The sequence below is a fragment of the Penicillium digitatum genome, chromosome 3, assembly GCF_016767815.1.
Source record: "Penicillium digitatum chromosome 3, complete sequence".
NCBI classification, from domain to species: Eukaryota; Fungi; Ascomycota; class Eurotiomycetes; order Eurotiales; family Aspergillaceae; genus Penicillium; species Penicillium digitatum.
Window position 1 is genome coordinate 1,125,248 of NC_089386.1, and position 20,666 is coordinate 1,145,913.

Genomic DNA, 20,666 nt, shown 5'->3' on the forward strand with positions numbered 1-20,666 from the left:
GAACTTTTTCTGTTCGGACATGACCTGTCACGTGACCGTCCTAGTGGCGCCGTTTGCTGCTCCCTGCCTGAGTTGCACGGTGCGCAAACTCACCCATGATCCCCTCGATGAATTTTGCAGGTAAGACCCGAGACGTCTTTCCAGTTGCAATTTTTTTCAGCCAGTTGCAATATATTGTTCTGACAATATCATCCATAAGTTCTGCATGTATTCATCTTCCGAATGCGGCCGCGGGCAAAAGGGATCCGTCTCGAACCAGGCTTTCACGGCTTTTTGAACCCCTGCATTATCCTTGGTAATAGGACTACGTGCGTCAAAGTCCATAATCTATAAACTAACACTTCGTCTCTTGAAATTGGGATCGGCCTTTGTAGTATGCTCATACGTGCTAGAGTCAGGGACAAGCCGTTCTACATCCTTGAGTGGCAGTACACGCCGCACAGCATTGCGATCTAGAAGGGTGCCGCCCAATGCAAAATCAATGTCCATGGTATCGATTTTAGTATGCCAATGCAGGATTGCGAGATCATCTGCCATGCTTCTCGCGTACTCTTCGGCATCTAGGCCCAGCTCTTGGACCTGGTCCACATGGAGCTTATAGTCCCTAAGCGAGGAAAACCTGCTCCCACCTGGCCGTAATACTCCGAAGCGCCTGCGTCCTAAAAGGGCACGGACGAGGCAGTCCTTATCAGCAGGGTCTGCTTTCACTTTCGAGGCAATGGCCGGGTTGCAGAACGCATCAATCAGGGCATGTCTAATCTTATCAGGCAGAGGAAAAATTTGCTCCATGCAAAAGACCTCTCGTGGCCGTCGAGGAAACGTTGACTCGTCGGGAAACCAGTCTATATTCTCTTCCCATAACATTGAGGTTTTGTTGAAAACCAGGCAGGTCGATGCACCTCTAACGAAGTAGCAAGCTCCCCGAGTAAATCGAAGCTTTATTGAACCCGGAGTTGTACAATATAGTTGTTCCAGAGCTTCTCTGTGCGGTCAAGGAGTAGGACTTTTTACGCCCACGGGGTTCCAGGCTGCCCAAATACTCTGCCTGTAGAGCCGATGCCGATCTCTCGGAATGGAGCTCTAGTGCCAATAGCTGCTTGCTGGGCCCTAGCAAAAGAAGAAGTTGTTGAGATTGCAGACTTAGCAGAAAGTAGTCGACGAAGGAGGTCTTGTGGAGTAGAATCTTCTTCTTCAAGCTTTTTTTCAAGCTGGAGGTTTCCTTCGATTGCAACGGCTAGGTAACTGACCCGTGACTCCACGGTCTCGTCGGTTTTCTGGGCTTCTCTGCGGGAAGACATCGTGGGCTCTAAGTCACATAAGACTCAGCTTCAAAATGGCCTTAGGTAGGGGTCGAGGATACTCACGTAGAATTAGGCAAAGGACAGTGTCAAGAAGCGAGATTGTTTAAGGGTTGAACGTCAGTTGTGGTATCGAAGGTGGGAGTTGAGAACGAAGGGTTGTGATGGGGATGTGAGATTCTACGTTAGGGACATTAAGCTATATCATGGACAAGCATTTACGCATCAATGCTAACCTGGAAACACTCAAGCTTGAAATTTGTGAACTTAATTCAGATCTGCTTTCTTCTCTTTTTCCATTCCCATCTGCCTCGCCTTCCATTCCTATTCTACCAACTAAATCAACTGCCTTGATAGAGCGCGTCTCTCTGCCTCGTGTGGCTCATTCAAAATGTCAATGTATGTTTCACTAATTTAGAGGTAACGTTCTTGAAAAACAATCCACAATAAAGAATCCCTCTCAATGCCTGGCCGGGGATAATAAGGATCATTGCCCCAAAAGGCAGCAGCAGCTTATTCCACTCCTTTTGAATCCATTGTCATCCTCCTACATAAATCAAAGTCTAGAACCCATATCGAATGGTCTCCAAGGGCATTATACTCCATTTAAGAGGATCCTTGTAAGGCGGTGCAAGAACAAACTCAATATCATTCCCATCAATCTCGCCAACCCAGTGCATTGTAGCGAGAGCTTCGGCCATAGCTCTTACGTACTGGCTCAAATCGCTCGTTATCATACCAGTTCTTCGAATTGGTCAAGATAAAGTGGGAAGTTCCGTAGAGAAAACGCTATGAATTGCGACGTGGTATAGGGCTTTCGTGTTCGCCTTCGGCCGAGGTAAGGCCTTACCAAGCAGTCCTTATTAGGATCGCTAGCAGTGATCTCTCGTATGATCTTTGGTGGACAGTACTTCTTAATAATAAGTTGTCGTATAGCATCAGAGAAAGGAGGTATACGTTGGGACTGGATCATATTGCATGGTGACGTATAGCCTGGTGGAAATTTCCGATGATTTACAGACCACCATTTCTGGTCCGTTATCGTGATAAAATCATAGCATGCCGGAATCTGCACTTTGATTTGTAGGGTATGGATCTTTTGGAAGCTTTGGATTGTTCGGTGGTGCATTTCAAAGTCGTTTCTCAAAGATCGATCAGGTCCACCATCCTCCCTTTTGAACGCGGAACCAGCCTCAGATGCCCAAACGGTGCCGCAAAACCCATGCCCGATAGTGTGTAGCGTGGAAGTATCTGCTTCTTCAGCATGTTTAAGGAGGTTGCTAGCCATCAAGTCTTTGTGGTGGTGGGCTTGTGTCTTTGTAGTTGTATCATTGTGCCCGTGTCTTCGTGATTGTGTCTCTGTGGTTGTGTCTCTGGTGTGTTTCTCAAAAGTTGTGGTTTTCCATAAAGCGAGGAGAAGGGCGAGTAGGTACATACTATGCAACAATGACGTATAAATTGGACTAGCAAAGGGACGGATATGATGTGACACAAATCTATAGTTTCAACAATGCATGGGACGACCAATAGATTGTGTCAAAACCAATGGTACAATACCGGGTTCCAGTTAAGAAGGTAGGTCCCACCGACGGTAACTACACTACTCCACTGACAGTGAACTTGAAAAATTACCTAATTGGAACTAGTCTTGTTCGGTAGGCGGGGTCATAATAAAATACGTGTTTATGCATTTCTGCCTCAGTTCTTCTCCACTTCTCAGTATCCACACACTTTGCTTTATTTCCACTAAACAATCAGTCCTTTACCACTGTTGTACTGCTTCTTTACTGCGTCATTATAGCTACCATTGGAGACATTGTGCAATGTATACCATTTCTTAATCCAATTATAACTTTAGTTAAATGGCATTAACTAACTGGTGTTATCATATATTAGTAAACCTTCTGTATTACAACTAGACTGCGATATCGCCTATAGACGGGCGGGTGGGCATTGCCCACGGGCCTTGTATAAGCGGGAAATGGGCCCCGGGCGTCGTGGGCGCCTATAGGCCTTTTTAGTAAGCAGAATTTCTTAACCTTGTGATATATATTATTTATACAATTTTTCTCTATATTTTTAATTAATTTAATTATATATGTAATAACATAATACTACTATCACTTTTTTAACTAGGGTTAGAAATAAGCTTTAGAAGCCTTTATGTAATAACTTAGGTATTTATTATAGTTATGTATTCACACTAATACGATTTAAATTAATTGTTTTTAGGTTTACTTAGGCCTTACAAGTCCCGCAGCACCAGTGCTACGGCAGCACCAGACACCTGGTTCGGTACTACAGTGCTATAGCACTATAAATAGTGTAAACACTGTCAGGGTGCGGGCTAGCAGGACGGTATGATAGGAGATGACTGGTAGGAACAGGTCATAACGTATCAGATTCCACTTGACAGGTACAGGCAGGGGCAGGCTATTATGTTGAACGAAATACAGCGTACTTTCCACTAGACCATAACAAAAACCAAGGTTCCTGTTTATGGCCTAGGGAGGCCGTATTTGAGGTTTGACATAATAGCCTGCCCCTGCCTGTACCTGTCAAGTGGAATCTGATCTGTTACGATCTGTTCCTACCAGTCATCTCCTATCATACCGTCCTGCCAGCCCGCACCCTGACACTACGTAGCTCCTACCCCTAGGAGTTGACTGTCTGAAAATGTCTGAACCGCCCTGAAAGCCCCCGAACTGAACTCTGGTAGACCCGGTCCTGAGCAGACCGCTACCACCCCGCCTGTGAACGGAGTCACTACAACCACTCCACCTGAACTGCCAGACCTGCCAGAAGAACCGCCTGCTACCGCTGAAGTCCCGCCTATTATCACTGTTCCGCCCGACATTGCCGATCCGCCCATCACCGCTGCCCCTGAAAGAAGAGTCCGATTCATCGAGAACAACCTGCCCGAACAGTACAATCTATTCTGGAAGCGTTAGACAAGGACGCTAGCAGTCACCCTGCGACCCGAGACGCGGAAAAGTTCGCTACACGAATGCAAGAACTGACTGAGTACGTCCGCGCCGAGATACTGTCCGCACAAGCCCGATACGAAGAACAAACGAACCGTCACCGCGCCCCTGCCCGCCGATACCGCTCTGGACAACTGGTCTGGCTGAACGCCAGGAATATCCGAACCCTCCGCCCGCAGAAGAAACTGGACTGGAAGAACCTAGGCCCCTTTAAGGTCCTAGAAGCTATAAGCGCACACGCTTACAAGCTCGAACTGCCTGCTAGTATGAAGAAGAGCCTGCTGAATACCTGGACCACGCCCGCGAGATCGTACGGAACTTCCACCGAAGATACCCGCACAAGCCTCGGCTCTAAGGGAGGGGGTACTGTCACGGTGCGAACCGTGATGCTTAGTAAGAGGAAGATCACGGCACGTGATATCCGACCTGTTTATCTGAACTTCAGTTCTAGATCCTGTTGTAGCTCTGGGAGCTACGTCTTGTATAATAGCCTGCCCCTGCCTGTACCTGTCAAGTGGAATCTGATCTGTTACGACCTGTTCCTACCAGTCATCCTGTAAGTAGGACACATACGCTCGGAGGTATTGTTCCAGTACGGCGTTCGCGCGTTCAGTCTGGCCATCAGTTTCCGGGTGATAAGCGGTTGACAGCAGGTTGGTGATTCGCAGGCGCTTTGTCAGGTGTTTCCAGAATTGGGCCACGAACTGGGGTCCTCGGTCAGATACAACGGTATTTGGCAGGCCGTGCAGTTTCCAGACATGACGGGTGTACAGGCGGGCGACTTCTTCAGCGTTGCAGGTTCCCTTGCAGTGTATGAAGTGCTTCATCTTGGTCAGACGGTCTACCACGACTAGGATGGCGTCGTAACCGTAGCTCAGGGGCAGGTGCGTGATGAAGTCCATGCTGATATCTTGCCAGGCTCTCTCAGGTACGGGCAGTTGTCTCAGGATCCCTTGACGGACTTCTCGGGCGGGGATGATACGGCGGCAGGTATGGCAGTTCTTGGTCCAGTCGCTCACGTACTGGTATACTCTAAGCCAGTAGTATTCTCGGGACAGCAGTTCATAGGTCTTCGACCGGCCAGGGTGTCCCACGGTGGGCTTGTCATGACATAGGCGCAGTATTTCAGCTTTCAGTTCATCGTTGTCAGGGACGTATAAGCGGTTCCGGTAGTAGAGGTAGTTGCCTCTTTGTTCGCAGTCGGCAAGTGTAATCTCAGGGTGACGGCTAGCGTTCTTGTCTAACGCTTCCAGAATAGATTGTACTGTTCGGGCAGGTTGTTTTCGATGAATCGGACTCTTCTTTCAGGAGCAGCGGTGATGGGCGGATCGGCAATGTCGGGCGGAACAGTGATAATAGGCGGGACTTCAGCGGTAGCAGGCGGTTCTTCTGGCAGGTCTGGCAGTTCAGGTGGAGTGGTCGTAGGCTTCCAGCAGTAAATCCTTGGTCGTAGATGGTGGTTCGGGCAGGTTGTTCTCGATGAATCGGACTCTTCTTTCAGGGGCAGCGGTGATGGGTGGATCGGCAATGTCGGGCGGAAAAGTGATAATAGGCGGGACTTCAGCGGTAGCAGGCGGTTCTTCTGGCAGGTCTGGCAGTTCAGGTGGAGTGGTTGTAGTGACTCCGTTCACAGGCGGGGTGGTAGCGGTCTGCTCAGGACCGGGTCTACCAGAGTTCAGTTCGGGGGCTTTCAGGGCGGTTCAGACATTTTCAGACAGTCAACTCCTAGGGGTAGGAGCTACGTAGTGTCAGGGTGCGGGCTGGCAGGACGGTATGATAGGAGATGACTGGTAGGAACAGATCGTAACAGATCAGATTCCACTTGACAGGTACAGGCAGGGGCAGGCTATTATACAAGACGTAGCTCCCAGAGCTACAACAGGATCTAGAACTGAAGTTCAGATAAACAGGTCGGATATCACGTGCCGTGATCTTCCTCTTACTAAGCATCACGGTTCGCACCGTGACAAATAGGCTCGGAGCTAATAAGCTCTCTAAGTTGATCATTGCGGTATTTCTACTGGGTAGATTAATTATACGCTGTAGTGGTAATAATCTAAAGGTTGGTAGTAGTTGTAGAAATATATAGTATACGATATATATACATCTCTTCTCGAGTTATTTTTCATTAACTAAGTAGTAAATGACTAGTACATAAGAATTTATCCCCTAGAACTCCGCTTACATAGATACTATAAATTTTATGTTAAAACGGGATAACCTAATTAAACATACCTTATATTTCAACACTAAATAGAAGCCCTATGTTGAAAAACTGGTTAGACCAACGTGAGCATTGACCATAGGTACACCCTGGAGGGCCAGGGAGGCCTCCTTCGTCTGTGATCTGAGCGACTAGTAAAATACCACCTGACAACCTGACAACCTGACAACCTGATAACCTGACAACCACCGCGCCGGGCCGGGAGCGCTACCATACGTAGATCTAAAGAGATTTTCTATTTTTAAAGAGATTTGTCTTGATTTTAGTTAATTTAGAGTAATTAGCGTGGGTTTTCGCCCGAAAGGTAGTCCTACGAAGGCGCATCTGGGGTGTTAAATCAGGTACGTTTTAACAGCACGCTACTTCGCTAATAGCGCTGATTTCTTACTTCTTAATATCCTAGATAGTTAATAAGATGCTACCTTCTCTATCTCTTGGGTGGGGTGCGCAGCTCGGTAGTGAAATACGTTAGTAGTGACTTCGTATGTTTTTAGGCGCCAAGACCCCTTGATTGGGCCCGGATAGGCTTTCGTAGGCTAAAATCTGTGGGCTTTGCGGAAGCCTATTAGACAGTTTTATTATTTATTTTCTACCCCCTGTGAAAGATCTAAAAGAACTTCAATAAATCCATGCTACTTAGTGTGATATTTGTATTGTATGTTTTCAGTTATTTAATTTAATATTTAATAGTGTGCGGGAAAAATTCACTATCCTAGGACTTTCCATCGTAAGGCGTACCTATGGAATTTCTGTTGTGTCTTTACAACGCAGCGCCCACGTTCTGCTAGCACCCACCGCCCGGGATCAACTTTTGCTCCATTCAACACTACGGACACCACCAACCTACACATCGATCACGCAGTCACTTTCGCAATGGCAGGTAACGACATTATTCGGTCGCTGAGGTTGCTATCACGCAGCTCAGGTGGACTCATGTCAGGCCCGAAGCAGGTGACGGTTAGTGCAATCCATCCTCTACAGCCGGGTCCTAGGACGAATTTACTGACAGCGCATCGAATCATACAGCAACGATGCCTCACGCGCTCAATGGAAACAGACGCTACAACACAACCCCTCGTGGCAACTAAAGATGCCGTCCAGGTCGAACAAGCACAACGACCAGGGGGCCAGACCCCTGTTCAAGTCATGACCTACAGGTGGCCCAACTTGGAACCCCAGCGCCTGGTCCACTACTCCCGAAGGCTACTTCAGATGCCCACACGTCACGACATTCTCCACCGCGCAGTCATCTACGAGGGTGACAGCACCCGACAAGGTTCAGCCAGCACCAAGTGGAGGGACGATGTGCACGGTAGTCACAAGAAGCTGTACGCGCAGAAGGGCTCCGGTCGTGCGCGTGCGGGTGATAAGATGTCGCCAGTTCGACGAGGTGGTGGTGTCGCTTTCGGACCCCATCCTCGTGATTTTTCGACCGATTTGCCCCGAAAGATCTACGACCAAGCTTGGCGCATTGCCCTCAGCCACCGACTTTCACGCGGCGAATTGGTTGTTATCGATAACAGCATCGGTATCGATGACGCTGCTAGTCCGTTCTTCATCAGAAATCTCGTCAAAGCCCATGGCTGGTATCAGAAGGGCCGGTCTACGTTCGTTACACTGAAGCCGAATGAGATGTTCTCGGATGCGGTCGAAAAGTTCGGCAACCATGCACGAACTATCAGCGTCGAGGACTTGGATGTGAAAAATGTCTTGGAGACAGCACGATTGGTTATTGAGAAGAATGCGTTGCACAAGATCCTGCTTTCCCACTCGACGGACTTGGCGAAGGTGGACACTCTCTTTTCACCATCAGCAGACGGAGAGAAGGTGTATCCGCTGGAATTTAGCCGCATGAAGGCTACATGGAAGAACTTTTAATTGTATCAATCCTTGTTTCTTTGTTTTTGGCATTATCTAGCTGTGTACAAATAGATCATCTATACTTCGAACGTTGTCACTTCTCGGTGCTGGCCTAGGTGCTACAACGTATAAGTGGTACTTAACTAGTTTTTCGCATTAGACTTAAGTCAAAATCAATTTGTTTAGTCTTAAGAATGACATCAATTGGAGGTGATGTCGCTGAAATGTACGGAGTATGTATCTCTGTGCTTGTCGGTAACGGGCGGAGAGTTGATCCTCGGAGCGGAAAGAAAATCCAGCGAAAAACTCCCGAGGTCAAAGAAAGCGGAGAAACACCTGATTGTCACCACCTAACCCCCTTCTCTGGTTCTCGTCCTATTCTAGTTCTAATGTTACTTCGACAATTCAATCGCGTCGCGTCGCCGAGCTGGATCTCGCGCGTTCCTTCAGCGATGCCTTTACGCGCCAAGGTGACCAACCCTGCCTTTCGGGCAGCAGCTATGGTACACACCCCATTCGGAGAGAATCCCGACACCCAGTGCTTACTTGCTTGTTCATGATAGTTGTCGACTTCCCCTGCTATCCCCAAAGAGCTCCCCGGCGATGAGCGCGACGATGTTTTGTTCAATTCGATCTACGGCATCCGCAGCGTTGAGCTCAACCGACCCAAGAAACTCAACTCCCTCAATGGGTCGATGGCTCGCAAGATTCTTCCTCGATTGAAGGTTAGAATTGATACCTGAAACTTCAGAAACATATCATACTAAGCGTTGGATGAATAGGAGTGGGAGAAATCTCATCTTGCAAGCATCATCCTCATCTCCGGAGCCGGTACCAAGGCTCTCTGCGCAGGCGGCGACGTTGCTGCCCTGGCGCTGCAGAATGAGAGTGGAGTGGAAGGACAAAAAGCATCGACAGAATTTTTTGGACTTGAATACCGCCTCGACCACCTGATCGCTACATACTCAAAGCCTGTTATCTCATTTATGGATGGCATCACTATGGGTGGTGGTGTTGGCCTCAGCATGCACGCCCCCTTCCGAATTGCGACTGAGCGTACCGTTTTTGCTATGCCCGAGACCACCATTGGCTTCTTTCCCGACGTTGGTGGTTCGTTCTTCCTTCCTCGTCTGGATGGTGAGACCGGTACATACCTGGCTTTAACCTCGGAGCGCCTCAAGGGTGTTCAAGCTCTGTATGCAGGCATTGCCACACACTATTTGCACTCCAGCGTCCTGAGCAGTGTGGCCCAGCGTCTTTCCGAGCTGACTTTCCCCGACCACGTCGAGCTTCCCGAACGTTTGGAAATCGTGAACAAGACCATGGCTGAATTCTCCCTTGGCCTCCCTTCGCTTGAGGAGGAGCCTATGCTCATGGCCGGTAGCCTGCGTACTGCCATTGACCGCTGCTTCGGATTCAACACTATGGAAGAGATCATCGAGGCTTTGGAGATGGAAACTGAGCACAAGGAGTGGGCACAAAAGACATTGGAGACTCTGTCAGGTCGCTCCCCGACTTCTCTGAAGGTGACCTTGCGCCAGATGCGTCTTGGCAAGAAGTGGACCATCTCAGAGACCTTCCAGCGTGAGCACGAGATTGCTGCCAACTTCATGCGCCACCCTGATTTCGTCGAGGGTGTCAAGGCCCGTCTGGTGTCCAAGCCTGCCCGCCAGGCCGAGTGGCAGCCCGCTACTCTCAAAGAGGTCTCGGATAAAACCGTTGATGACTTCTTCGAGATCCCCAACGGCGAGTCCCGCCTCGCGCTTCTGAGTGAGGGAGATTACAAATACTACCCTCATGCCCACTTCGCTCTTCCTTCTGAGAGAGAAATTGAGGAGGTTGTGCGTCAAGGTCACGCATCGCGAAGACCCGTGGTCGACTACTTCCTCCAAAAATACGCTCACCGCGAGGGTGTGCGCCGAAAAGTCGTCGAGGTGATTGCCCGACGGACGACGACATCATCTCCCGAAGGACTCAAGTGGGTGAATTAAGAGAGGGATACCGTCTAGAGCTTGTAATTTTATCGCTCGGTGTATTAGAATTTATTGGCGGCCCGCATACCACAAAACACTTATCGCATCTTCTGAATCTGCAATTGTTGATCTTGAACTGGAAATGAACAGTGATATTGAACTGGTCGATTCAAATCTAGAGGACATTTGTGATCTAAAACTTGTCAATCACACCATTGTACCCCACACTATCTAAAATGGGTCCTCAACCCACCCTCGGCATTGCTGACCCGTCCCCCAACTTAATCTCCCATCAAAATCCACACTGCCTTTCAACCAAACCCTTGAATATCTGTTGCAAACTGCCAGCAGCGCTTCTAGATGGAGATTGAGAGCAGGTACACAGAGCCTAGCGGGCGCTCATCAGAAAGTATCCCCAATGCCTCCAGCGCTTTGTTACCGACATTGTCAAACGATACTTCACAATCTCCAAATGATAGCCCAGCACTAGAAGCTCGCTCCGTACTCACGCGCCTATACATCTCACACACACTCTCAGCATGGAACTCACGCATGTTCGAATTTGGCGCCGTGCTGTTCCTCGCCTCGATCTTCCCAGGGACACTACTATACGCTTCGATGTACGCTCTAGTGCGGGCGTTCTCAACCGTCGCGCTATCCTCCTGGCTCGGTGCGCAAGTTGATAGTTCAGACCGGCTTGTAGCTGTGAGGCACTCTATTGGTAGGTTGATTGTGTCTTTGGACAATTCACTGTGTTAAATTTCGCTGTGCTGTCATTCAGGGCCGATGGCTAACAAGAGGAACAGTGTGGCAAAGAGTCCCTGTCGCGATCTCGTGCTTGTGTTTCGTGGTGACCTTGTCTACGGACTCTTGGCCGCGTACAATTGCCTTGTTTGCTGTACAGGGCTTGCTGGCTTGTGTGGAGAAACTGGCCAGTACAGCTAATACGGTGGCTGTGGAACGAGACTGGGTAGGTACAGGAAATCGTATTCTGGTTCTCTGGATTCTTCCCTGCGTCCTATCTGAAAAAAAAAAAAAAAAAATTGATCCTGGGAGATCTCAATCGCTGATAATTTGACACCAGGCAATCGTCATCTCGGAAAGTATCAATGTCCCTCGACAAGGTGAGAAGCCCGAAGCGACTTGAGACTCCTACATTCCCTAACTTCGATCCAATGACAGACTTGAATGCCTCCATGAGACGAATCGATCTCTTCTGCAAGCTCATAGCACCAGTCTTCATCTCCTTGATCGACAGCCTCTCGACCCAATACGCAATCTGGACAGTTTTCACTCTGAACATCGCATCCGTGCTCGTTGAATATATGGCCATAGCCCAGGTCTACCGATCAGTCCCCGCCTTGACCAAGATGCAATCTCCCGCACCGCAGGCAGATGATCTAAACAGCGAGACCGCCGATGATCCCCACCATCACACATCTCGCAGCATCCTCCGCTCCTTCCCAGAATCACTCAACCCATGGAAGGAGTACATCGCCAGCCCGGTCTTCCTAGCATCCTTCGCCCTGAGTCTGCTCTACCTAACAGTCCTATCCTTCGGCGCAACAATGGTCACTTACCTGCTGCACGCGGGCTTTACCTCGTTACAGGTCAGCTACATGCGTATCGGTGCCGTAGCCGCCGAGATATCCGGTACATGGACAGCGCCGATCATTATGAACCGGATTGGACCCATTCGGTCCGGGCTGTGGTTCCTGAATTGGCAGTTTCTCTGCGTGGCTGCTGCCGCTGTGGCTTTTGTTTCGTGGGACTCGGGCTCGCAGTTCGTGGCGGGTACGCTGATTGTGGGCGTTGCGTTGAGTCGTGTTGGGCTTTGGGGATTCGATTTGTCGGTTCAGTTTCTTGTGCAGGAAGTAAGTGGCTTCTTCTGGATGATTGGCTTGTGGATCGCGCATGGACTGACCGACTGGTGTTTTGTAGAAGATTCACGAACATGCCCGTGCCCGCTTCTCTGCGACTGAAATGGCGCTGCAGAATGTTTTCGAGATGCTTTCTTTTGCTTCGACTATTGCTTTCCCGCTGCCGGCGCAGTTCGGGTATCCCGTGCTGATCAGTGCTGGGGCTGTGGCGGTTGCTGCTGTTTGTTTTGCGGCGTATGTGCGCAAGGAACGAGGGCATCTGCTGCATCGTGTACGGTGTATGGGTGGTGAAAAAGCGGGATACCGAAGCATAGCGCCTGAGTCGGTTTAGAACCTTGGGGCGGATGTAGGTTTTGGCATCACAATTCATAAGAAAATTTATGCATGCATGAGCTCGTCACCAAAATTAAGCGGACGAGCAGACCGCTGGTTATAAAAGCCTGCCAATGAGCCAGTAGAAAGAGGAATGGGTCTTCGATGCTGTTTTCTTCCGTGTAGGTCTATGTTGGTGCTGTTAGGTGACAAGTTTGGGAAGTTTGTATATCGGGTGGTTTCAGAGGTGTGCGATGATCTGGGATGATGGCCAAGCGCAGGGAGAGGATCGCGATCTCGGCCTGCAATCAAGGACTCGACACCTAGCAGCTTGACCCATGCCACCGGCAAATGACCGAGACCTGCTTAATGTCGGATACGATCATGAAATCGATGAGTGTGGACTCTGTCACCTCGCCACGAATACAAGCTTGTATCTCTGAACTGGATACTCTAAAAAGTAGGTGCCCAGGGCCATCTTTTCCTTTCCATTATCGCTTTATGGACATCGGCATAGCAAGGTAAAGCATCTAATAGCGGACTCAAATCTTATGCATGAGCTGGCAGCGCTGGCCGCGTATCCTTCCACTCGATATTTCATGGGCGCAAAAGGAGCAACCGGCGGATCAATGGACCGAAAGTGCAGTAGCAGCAGGTTTTGGTCTTCAAATGAGGGATCGCCTGCGTCGGACAAGCTGTCCTGCATAGTTGGCACATCTGAAGCGTAGCAGATTGAGGCCCCATCGATGAGTGGAGGTGAGGGTATCTGGAATAAATGGAATGCAACGGTCTAGTGTGAGGTTCGCCGGTAGCTACTGCGACGCCAAACCAGAGGTGTAAGTCGTCGGGGGTTCGAGTTGGCAAGCATGTTTGCCGGCCGCAGATCAACACAGAATGATGTGAAATATCCCCCGTCGCGAAGGATCTCGGGGAGTGGCACGACCCTCTCGTTGAGGTAGCTCTCGTACCCGGGCATGCCGCGCTGCGGCGCGGTGCTCATGGTCGAGCCTTGAGGTCCATTCTGGCTGGAGATGATGTTGGTCCATTCGAGTAGGTTGCCTAGACCGGCGATGTGATGCTCTGTGCCGGTCATGATCATGGCGCGTGTGGGGCTGGGACTTTGTGAGCTTGGGTGGAGCTGGTGGTCTGGGGCAGAGGAGCTTTACGAGCATGCTGCGGCGGCGTGGGAGTCTGTAAATCGGAGTCCCTCGTTGGCGATCTGGTCGATGTTAGGCGTGCGGATCTCTCCGCCGAAGCAGCCCACATTGGAGAAACCTAGGTCATCGGCGACGATGCCGAGGAAGTTGGGGGCGTTTGGTTGTCGTTGGTGGAAAGATTCATTGGATGATAGAAAGGGTGAGGGGGTGTGGTTATTGGTTATCTCATCTCGCAGCTCCGACCTCAGCAAGCATCATATGGAAAGCATCGCCCATCTGGCCGGCAAGCAATGCGGGGATTGAGTATCCACATTCGATCGGGGACTAGCCAAAGAGACTTGAGCCAATGACGGTGGAATCACGCCATGTCGGACGTCTACGAAGTACAAAAGTGAAGATCCGTCAGGTCCCCGTGGACCTTGAGATGTACAGTGACGGACGTCCAGAAACATCCCTCTACATTCCTTTCGCACTTGCTACGACAGCTATGATTTGATTTATTTCCACCTGAAGATACCCACTATAAATCCTCCATGCTCCTCCCTTTCTCTAAATGGTGTTTTAGTCTGCTCAGTTTGGGAAACGCCCGCTGTTGGATGGCGCGGCATCTATGGCGAGTTGGATGGTTGTCACTGTGGCCGTTGTCCAGTCTTGTCCACAGCCTGGAGATAGGCCTTTCTCCGGGAATTGTGACAGTCAACCGCTAGAAGGTCTGGTCTTTAAGCTATATCTTGACCTTTTATCTACCAGATCAACACAGTGTATCGATAGAAACCAATTCATTTCCATCTGCCATGCTGTAGAAGATACAACCCAGGCACGGCCATTGCCCACAGCAACAATCCACCTCCTAGCCAATCGCCTTCAAGGCAGCTAGAATTGACAACAAAAAAAAAAACCCCCGACGGAACGGAATACCAAAAGCTTGATCCGTTTGCTCAAGTCGGAATCAAAAACGCCAGACACCCTCCAGTTCCCACTGGATCGCAAATCAAAAGGGCTCAAAGATCCACAGTCAACGCCAGACAGACCTGCTGCCCCCATTACCTCCACATTTGAAAAACAAAAAAAAAACAGAAACAAAAACAAAAAGTCGTGATCACATTAGCATCCACTCCTAGCCTGCCTCACACATTAATCAAATCATCAAAGGAGGTATCCTCCGCCGAGAAAGAATAAGACCCCTCTGAGACCAGCGAAGTCTCCGACTCGCGACGCATCTGCTGCTCAAATGCCTCGGCAGCAGCCGCAGCGGCCGGCTCCAGTTGCAAGGGATCATCAAAGCCAAACGACATCGTCGCCGGCGCCACTGGAGCAGGCACAGGCACAGGCACAGGCACAGGCACAGGCATAGCAGTCGCAACCGGAGCGGGGTTGGATTCGAGCGGGGAGACAGAGGGATTGTTCTCCGAGATTCTGACGGGCGAATCAGGCAGCGCACCTGCAGACGGAGCACCATCATGATCGGTAATTTTCTTGACCATCTGAGCGAGGTGAAGTCTAATCGGCTCATCTCCACACTGAGCGTGTTTCAGTACTTCATTCTTCAGCCCGAGGATCTCCGATCGTAGCCGGGCAATCTCCGCGATCAGCTGCTCCTTCTTCTCCGATTGTTCCTTGAAGTTAAATTCCAGCAGCTGGGTATGTTCTTTTTTTTTCTGGCGACACTTGCTTGCCGCGAGACGATTCCGCTCGAGGAACTTGGCCCGCTTGGCGCGTTCGTGCGGGGCATCGTCGAGATCGGGACTGAGGCTGGCAGCTGCGGTGTTGTATTCTCGCACGCGCCGTCGTTTGCTTGCATGTTCCATCATGTCTCGGGAGAGATCGCGACCTTGCTCGTCATATGGAGGCGGGGTTGGTTGGCCATTTCGGACCTGGGCGTTTTTGAGGTCCCGCTCGAGTGCGGAATTGGCAAATGCTGCCGAATCTTTGTCCCAGCCCGTGGCCATTGGTGAGACGGGGCTCAATCCCCAGAGTTCGTCGTCTGGAATGGGAAGACCGAGGAAATCACCTGCAAAGGAAGTGAATGGTGATGGATCAGTAATGTTTGCTAGGCCAGGTAACCCTGGTAGCCCTGGCATGGCAGAGTGAAGGTTAGACATATCAAGGGAAGCTTTCCAAAGAAGATATTCTCAAACATGGAAGAGAAAGAAAGAAAAGGACCCTCTTTGCCCTAAGAACCCTAAATCAGAAAAAAAGCAAAAGAAAAAGAAAAAGAAAAAGGTCTCTTTTGATCAAGTTTGGTGCCTGAAGAAAATGAAAAAGTTCAGGTGCGGTTGACCTGGTTGGAGCCACGGTCGGACAAGACTTCCTGCGGTCCAGAAGATCCGGGCGAATGGCAAATGGGATTTGAGTGTTTCCCCCAAAGGATAGAAAGAATGTCAAGTTTGAAAAGATTTGTTTTAAAAAAAAAACCAAAACCAGAGATATCAAGGGAATGGAATTGTCTGTTTCTAACTGGACACCGTTTTTTTTTTTTTTACCTGAGTAACCCCCATGCCCAGACACTAGAACTAGAATTAAACAGTAAGAGATGAGAAAAACCAAAACCAAAAGAATGGGATCCAACAGGATTCAAAGCCGTTAAAAACAAAAGAAAAAAAAAATAACACAGAGGAATTGGGGTGCAGAGGAAGTGGGGGAGAGAAGTATACAGCGTGTTCGAAAATCCAATCAGAGAGCTGGACCTGATTTCTCACGCTGAACACCCTCTAGGAAGGACTCCCTACCCCACCACAAAGCGTCGACTTGTCCAGTGTTGCAATTGTCGGTGCATAAAGTGCCAATTATTAAGCAATAAACCTGCCACGCGTTGATCATCAACCTCCTTTTCCACCTCGAGCGAGGCTTCTCGGGTCTCTTGTCTGGGCCCTAGGAGGAGTGGTCCAACCACCCGCGCCAACTCGTGGAAGTTCGGATTCGCCACTGAATCACGGAGCTCCATCCCGGGTTGGTCCGGGACCGTGGTCGCCGCATTCACCAGCATGGACAGTAGCCCAAAGACCGCACAGATCAGATCGCGCTGCATCTCATGAGCAAGGGCAATGAGCGCCAGACACATAAGTTGCACTCGGGCGGCAGTCGTTGGGCTCGCCTCGGAGAGGCAGTCGGGCACACGGAGTTGATGGGGGTGATTGGGGATGGAGTGATAGTACATTGCCCGCAAAACTTGGTAGAGTCGGACACTCCCGAGGATCCCGTTGGGAAGCCCCGCCAGGACGGCCTTTAAGGCCCAGGCCACACTTAATACCGGCGCCGAATCTTCACGGAGCGGGGGCATGGCAACCACCCGCATGGTAAGGGAAATCTTGGCCTCATCTTTCTCCGCCGCTAGCACCTGGCTAGCAAAGTGGTCATACAAGCGAATCGCGGCCTTCAGATCGCCGGGCTGGATGAAGATCTCGGGAGTGTCCAGACCTGCAGGAACCCGGGGTCAGTCAAGTCATGACGTAAAAGACGCAGCCACCAACCATATTTGTGCAGAAACATCAGCGTTGCCACAAGATACGCCGGCAGCTGCACAGGACTGGGGGCCAAGTCCGTCAGCATAAGATAGCCATGTCCTCCCAGACGGGCCAAAGTCTCGATCGATCTTCCTTGCAACGAAGTCATCGGAGTGGGACGGCGCAGATTTGCGAATGTTTTCATTCGTCGTAGCTTTGGAGGGGGTGCCAAAGGGGTTGTGTCGGCATCCAAACTGGATCGCACCTTGCGAACTTTCCCCAACAACCCGAATCCACGACGACTCGGGCCCTGTTCCTCGGTGGCAGGATCTCCCTCTACTGCTAGACTATCGTCAATGGCAATTCATGCCCACAGGGGAAGACAAACGTACGAAGACATGGAGTATCATCACTTGGAATGGTAATTGGGATGCCCAACTGAGATGTCATCTGGTTGAAGGCTGAGGTCGCCTTGGGCCCGTCAAGTGTGCTACTCCAACTTACTTGACTTGCTTGGCTGGTGGCCGAACATGCTCTCTGAGAATTCGCATGTTCGGGCTCGGCTGATGCGACAACTGGCTCGATAACTGGTTCAAGTGTGTCGAAATCAGTCTCGGCGATAGGCTCCAGCGTCCCTTCAGAAGCCCGAGATGATTCCTCTCGGCTCGTGCCTGCACTATGCCTCGAAGATCCCGGATTTACTGGTCTGACGTCGGTGGCCTTCCCATCCGAGAACGGATCCGAAGCCTCGGGGGTATGAGTTTGGGCATTGCTGCCACTATCCGGGTAATACAGCATCAGTCCCGGCCATCCCCACTCCTCGAAAGGTTCCTCCTGAAAAGGCATCGTGATGCGCTGGGCCGGGTCACGGCAGGCGTTGTCCTCGGTCTGGCTGGACTCCTTAGAATGAATCGCCTGACCGCTGCCCTTTCGCCTTTGTTTGGGGTCATTGAACCTGACAGACTTGCCAACGGCTGTGGACGACTTCCCGGCAGCATCGGGCTCAATGGGATTGGAGGACAAAGGTATGGAGCTCGGTCTCTCTGTGCAGGTCCTCTCTTGCGCGGGTTGAGGCTGTGTATCCGTGATGGGATCATCGTCTTGAGATAAGCTGCCACGCAAGCGAGCAACCATTCTCTTCAGACGCCTAGTGCCATTCTTGGATCGAGGAAGTTTGCCAGTGTCGTGGGCTTGTTGAGCATTCGACCCAGTTTCGGTATCGTCAACGAGAGCTACTCCGGCCGAGGAGGATGGCTTATGGGCAGTGTTGGGTCTTGCTTCGGTTGTCGGCTCACCATGTTGTAATTCACTCGAAGCGGCTTCTGGTTGAGATTTCAATGGGTCTTCCTCAGACCCTTGGCGCCGTCGTGGCCAGACAGCACGAGATGAAGCAGGGTTAGGTGTCTCAGACCCAGACCTGAAGACCATTTTGAGACGCCGCATGATTACGTTTGGATAATGTATACGAGAGGAAGAGATGGGGATGAAATAAGAATTAGGATGCCTCGGGATGTGACTTGGCCAAGGTCTTGTCCTCGAGGAAGGAGCTGAGATACACGAGGCAGGGGCGCCTTGACAGCAATCTATAGCCAACAGTCCACCTTGGAATTCCGATAATGCCTTGAATGGACATTCGAATCTTCCAGGTCTGTTTCTGCTCCAGTGCTCGGCCCCCCCTCAAAAAAGCGAAAGAGAGCAGGGTTGGAAACCATGTCATAATCTCTGTACATTCGTAAAGCCCAAAAATCCAAATAATAGCCCAGAACATTAGCCTCGCCGGGCCCATGTGTTCCCAGGCAATTCACAAGTTATCTTCATATTTTTTGTGTTTTCCCTCGAAGAGCCAGAACAGGGCCGATCAAAACGCCGAAACGATGCAAAACTGAATATGTGTGGGAGGAAAAAAAAAATCATTGTCAACTCGAAGCCAATCACGCCTCTTCGTTCTCTCCCTCGAGAAGAATGTAGTGCAAGATATCACTCAGAGTCAGAACGCCCTTGAGTTTGAAATGCTCATCCACAACGACGAGACGGTGCACTCGCGATTTACGAATGGTATCAAAGATAGTATCCAGTCCATCATTCAGTGAACAGGTGTAGATACCCGGGAAACCCTGCGTAGAACGTAAATATCAGAAACCGAGATCACCAACGGAGATTGACATACCGGAGAACGTTTCTTCAGTGCTTCCCCAACTGTGAGACTCAAATCATCGTAGAAACCGCCCTTGATCAAAGTGATAACGTCGACCGACTCAAATACGTTATACACCACGCCTTCCGAGTTCACGATCGGCACACTGGAAATGCTACGCTCGACCAAAATGTGGATGACATCAATGACCGGGGTATCCATCGAAGCCGTAGCAACGTTATCATAGGATCCTAGCAAGAGTTCACCTAGTGGACGCCGTAGCTGCTGCGTATCGGGGACATTGACGGCGACGAACTTCAAGATCCGGTATTGCGTGATGACGCTAAGAACGTGGGGCCGCTCGGTCTGGCTATCGCTAGTGACGAGGGGGATACGGCGGGCGCGCGATTCCAACATGCGCCGACAGGCATCGTAGAGAGGGCGCTCTGGATCGATGGAGACGGTCTCTGGCGGTGCCACGCCTAGCGCTTTTTCAACTTCTGTATACTCCCGTTAGCCGGGTGTACCTGCAGGAAATGCGGCGACCACGGGAGAACCCCACGCACCTCGCAAACTGTCCAGGCGGAATTGATCGATCTGATCCAGCGCAGCGGGGTTCTGAAAATAGTATTGGATGACATTGATGTAGTCGGAGGTGGTCAGAAGACCTGCAAATTTGGAGGCTTTGGAATCCCACAACGGAGCTGAAACGATGCCTGTACCTCCCGATTTCCCGGTTCGCAGTCAGCTGAGGTTCGGCACCTTTGTAGAAAAGGAGGAAGGAATCGCGTAAAGCGTACCGTTTTGAATCAGAATGTTCAGACTCTCCTTGACGGAAAGCGATGTATCGAAGATGATGAGTCGGAAGCTGAGTGGTAGGACATCGTAGGAGTTTCGGGCCTTGAGGAAATCGCGAATGGCACGCTGTTTGCTGCGTTAGTCAAGATCTGGATATGCCCCAGGAGATCTGGTGACTGGTGAACCCATGCCGAAACACGTTCACAATGTCCGATCCTCCCCCCACATAGTGTTCAACGTCAGATATAAAGAGGGGTTATCTCCCCGCCCATCTTTTGAAAAAAAAAATTGAAAAATTGAAAAAAAAGCAAAACGGGATACTTACAAGGCCCTGTCGCTCTTCCCGATCGATCGCTCGCTCGGAGGCCATTGGGGGCGTAGGTACGAGGATGAGCTGCACGAAAGGCGCGTGACCAAAGATGAAGGTCCCGAGTCGAGGGTCTTCCGCCTTTCGAGATGTGGGGGAAAGGATCCTACGCAACCAGATTGAAATTTATCGGAGAGATTAAAAGGAGATTAATTGATTAACGAGTGTTAATTTCCTTTTTTTAACTGTTCATATTAGATTACTAGATGCAATTAATTATTTCTCTATGCGAATGA

The 20,666-nt window shown here is 50.3% G+C and overlaps 10 protein-coding genes across 10 annotated transcripts; 4 read left to right on the forward strand and 6 right to left on the reverse strand.

Annotated features, from left to right (window-relative positions):
* Window positions 1–19: 19 nt before the first annotated feature.
* On the forward strand, window positions 20–456 carry Pdw03_7947 (uncharacterized protein; the record flags this gene model as incomplete). Its single annotated transcript, XM_066101816.1, has 3 exons — window positions 20–120; window positions 200–295; window positions 375–456. The coding sequence occupies 3 exons, from the start codon at window positions 20–22 to the stop codon at window positions 454–456; spliced, it is 279 nt and encodes a 92-aa protein (XP_065956899.1).
* Window positions 457–1,007: 551 nt separating this feature from the next.
* Pdw03_7948 (OxaJ) lies at window positions 1,008–1,298 on the reverse strand (the record flags this gene model as incomplete). The annotated part of the gene is made up of 1 exon (XM_066101817.1): window positions 1,008–1,298. One exon carries the CDS (start codon window positions 1,296–1,298, stop codon window positions 1,008–1,010), a length of 291 nt encoding a protein of 96 aa, XP_065956900.1.
* A 4,390-nt stretch (window positions 1,299–5,688) lies between these two features.
* Pdw03_7949 (uncharacterized protein) lies at window positions 5,689–6,289 on the reverse strand (the record flags this gene model as incomplete). Its single annotated transcript, XM_066101818.1, has 2 exons — window positions 5,689–5,969; window positions 6,226–6,289. 2 exons carry the CDS (start codon window positions 6,287–6,289, stop codon window positions 5,689–5,691), a joined length of 345 nt encoding a protein of 114 aa, XP_065956901.1.
* Window positions 6,290–7,379: 1,090 nt separating this feature from the next.
* Pdw03_7950 (mitochondrial 54S ribosomal protein uL4m) lies at window positions 7,380–8,384 on the forward strand (the record flags this gene model as incomplete). The annotated part of the gene is made up of 2 exons (XM_014677608.1): window positions 7,380–7,463; window positions 7,533–8,384. The coding sequence occupies 2 exons, from the start codon at window positions 7,380–7,382 to the stop codon at window positions 8,382–8,384; spliced, it is 936 nt and encodes a 311-aa protein (XP_014533094.1).
* A 371-nt stretch (window positions 8,385–8,755) lies between these two features.
* Pdw03_7951 (mitochondrial 37S ribosomal protein mS47) lies at window positions 8,756–10,357 on the forward strand (the record flags this gene model as incomplete). The annotated part of the gene is made up of 3 exons (XM_014677609.1): window positions 8,756–8,869; window positions 8,930–9,091; window positions 9,149–10,357. The coding sequence occupies 3 exons, from the start codon at window positions 8,756–8,758 to the stop codon at window positions 10,355–10,357; spliced, it is 1,485 nt and encodes a 494-aa protein (XP_014533095.1).
* A 342-nt stretch (window positions 10,358–10,699) lies between these two features.
* On the forward strand, window positions 10,700–12,550 carry Pdw03_7952 (Ferroporti-1; the record flags this gene model as incomplete). Its single annotated transcript, XM_066101819.1, has 5 exons — window positions 10,700–11,060; window positions 11,146–11,309; window positions 11,424–11,463; window positions 11,522–12,213; window positions 12,281–12,550. The coding sequence occupies 5 exons, from the start codon at window positions 10,700–10,702 to the stop codon at window positions 12,548–12,550; spliced, it is 1,527 nt and encodes a 508-aa protein (XP_065956902.1).
* A 771-nt stretch (window positions 12,551–13,321) lies between these two features.
* On the reverse strand, window positions 13,322–14,296 carry Pdw03_7953 (Alkaline phosphatase-like, alpha/beta/alpha; the record flags this gene model as incomplete). Its single annotated transcript, XM_014677611.2, has 3 exons — window positions 13,322–13,643; window positions 13,698–13,912; window positions 14,210–14,296. 3 exons carry the CDS (start codon window positions 14,294–14,296, stop codon window positions 13,322–13,324), a joined length of 624 nt encoding a protein of 207 aa, XP_014533097.2.
* A 519-nt stretch (window positions 14,297–14,815) lies between these two features.
* Pdw03_7954 (BZIP transcription factor (Atf21), putative) lies at window positions 14,816–15,769 on the reverse strand (the record flags this gene model as incomplete). Its single annotated transcript, XM_014677612.2, has 1 exon — window positions 14,816–15,769. One exon carries the CDS (start codon window positions 15,767–15,769, stop codon window positions 14,816–14,818), a length of 954 nt encoding a protein of 317 aa, XP_014533098.2.
* Window positions 15,770–16,413: 644 nt separating this feature from the next.
* Window positions 16,414–18,574, reverse strand: Pdw03_7955 (Rho GTPase activation protein; the record flags this gene model as incomplete). The annotated part of the gene is made up of 3 exons (XM_014677613.1): window positions 16,414–17,105; window positions 17,159–17,473; window positions 17,524–18,574. The coding sequence occupies 3 exons, from the start codon at window positions 18,572–18,574 to the stop codon at window positions 16,414–16,416; spliced, it is 2,058 nt and encodes a 685-aa protein (XP_014533099.1).
* A 488-nt stretch (window positions 18,575–19,062) lies between these two features.
* Pdw03_7956 (Aldolase-type TIM barrel) lies at window positions 19,063–20,433 on the reverse strand (the record flags this gene model as incomplete). The annotated part of the gene is made up of 5 exons (XM_014677614.1): window positions 19,063–19,245; window positions 19,299–19,765; window positions 19,832–19,981; window positions 20,066–20,189; window positions 20,389–20,433. 5 exons carry the CDS (start codon window positions 20,431–20,433, stop codon window positions 19,063–19,065), a joined length of 969 nt encoding a protein of 322 aa, XP_014533100.1.
* Between the last annotated feature and the right edge of the window lie 233 nt (window positions 20,434–20,666).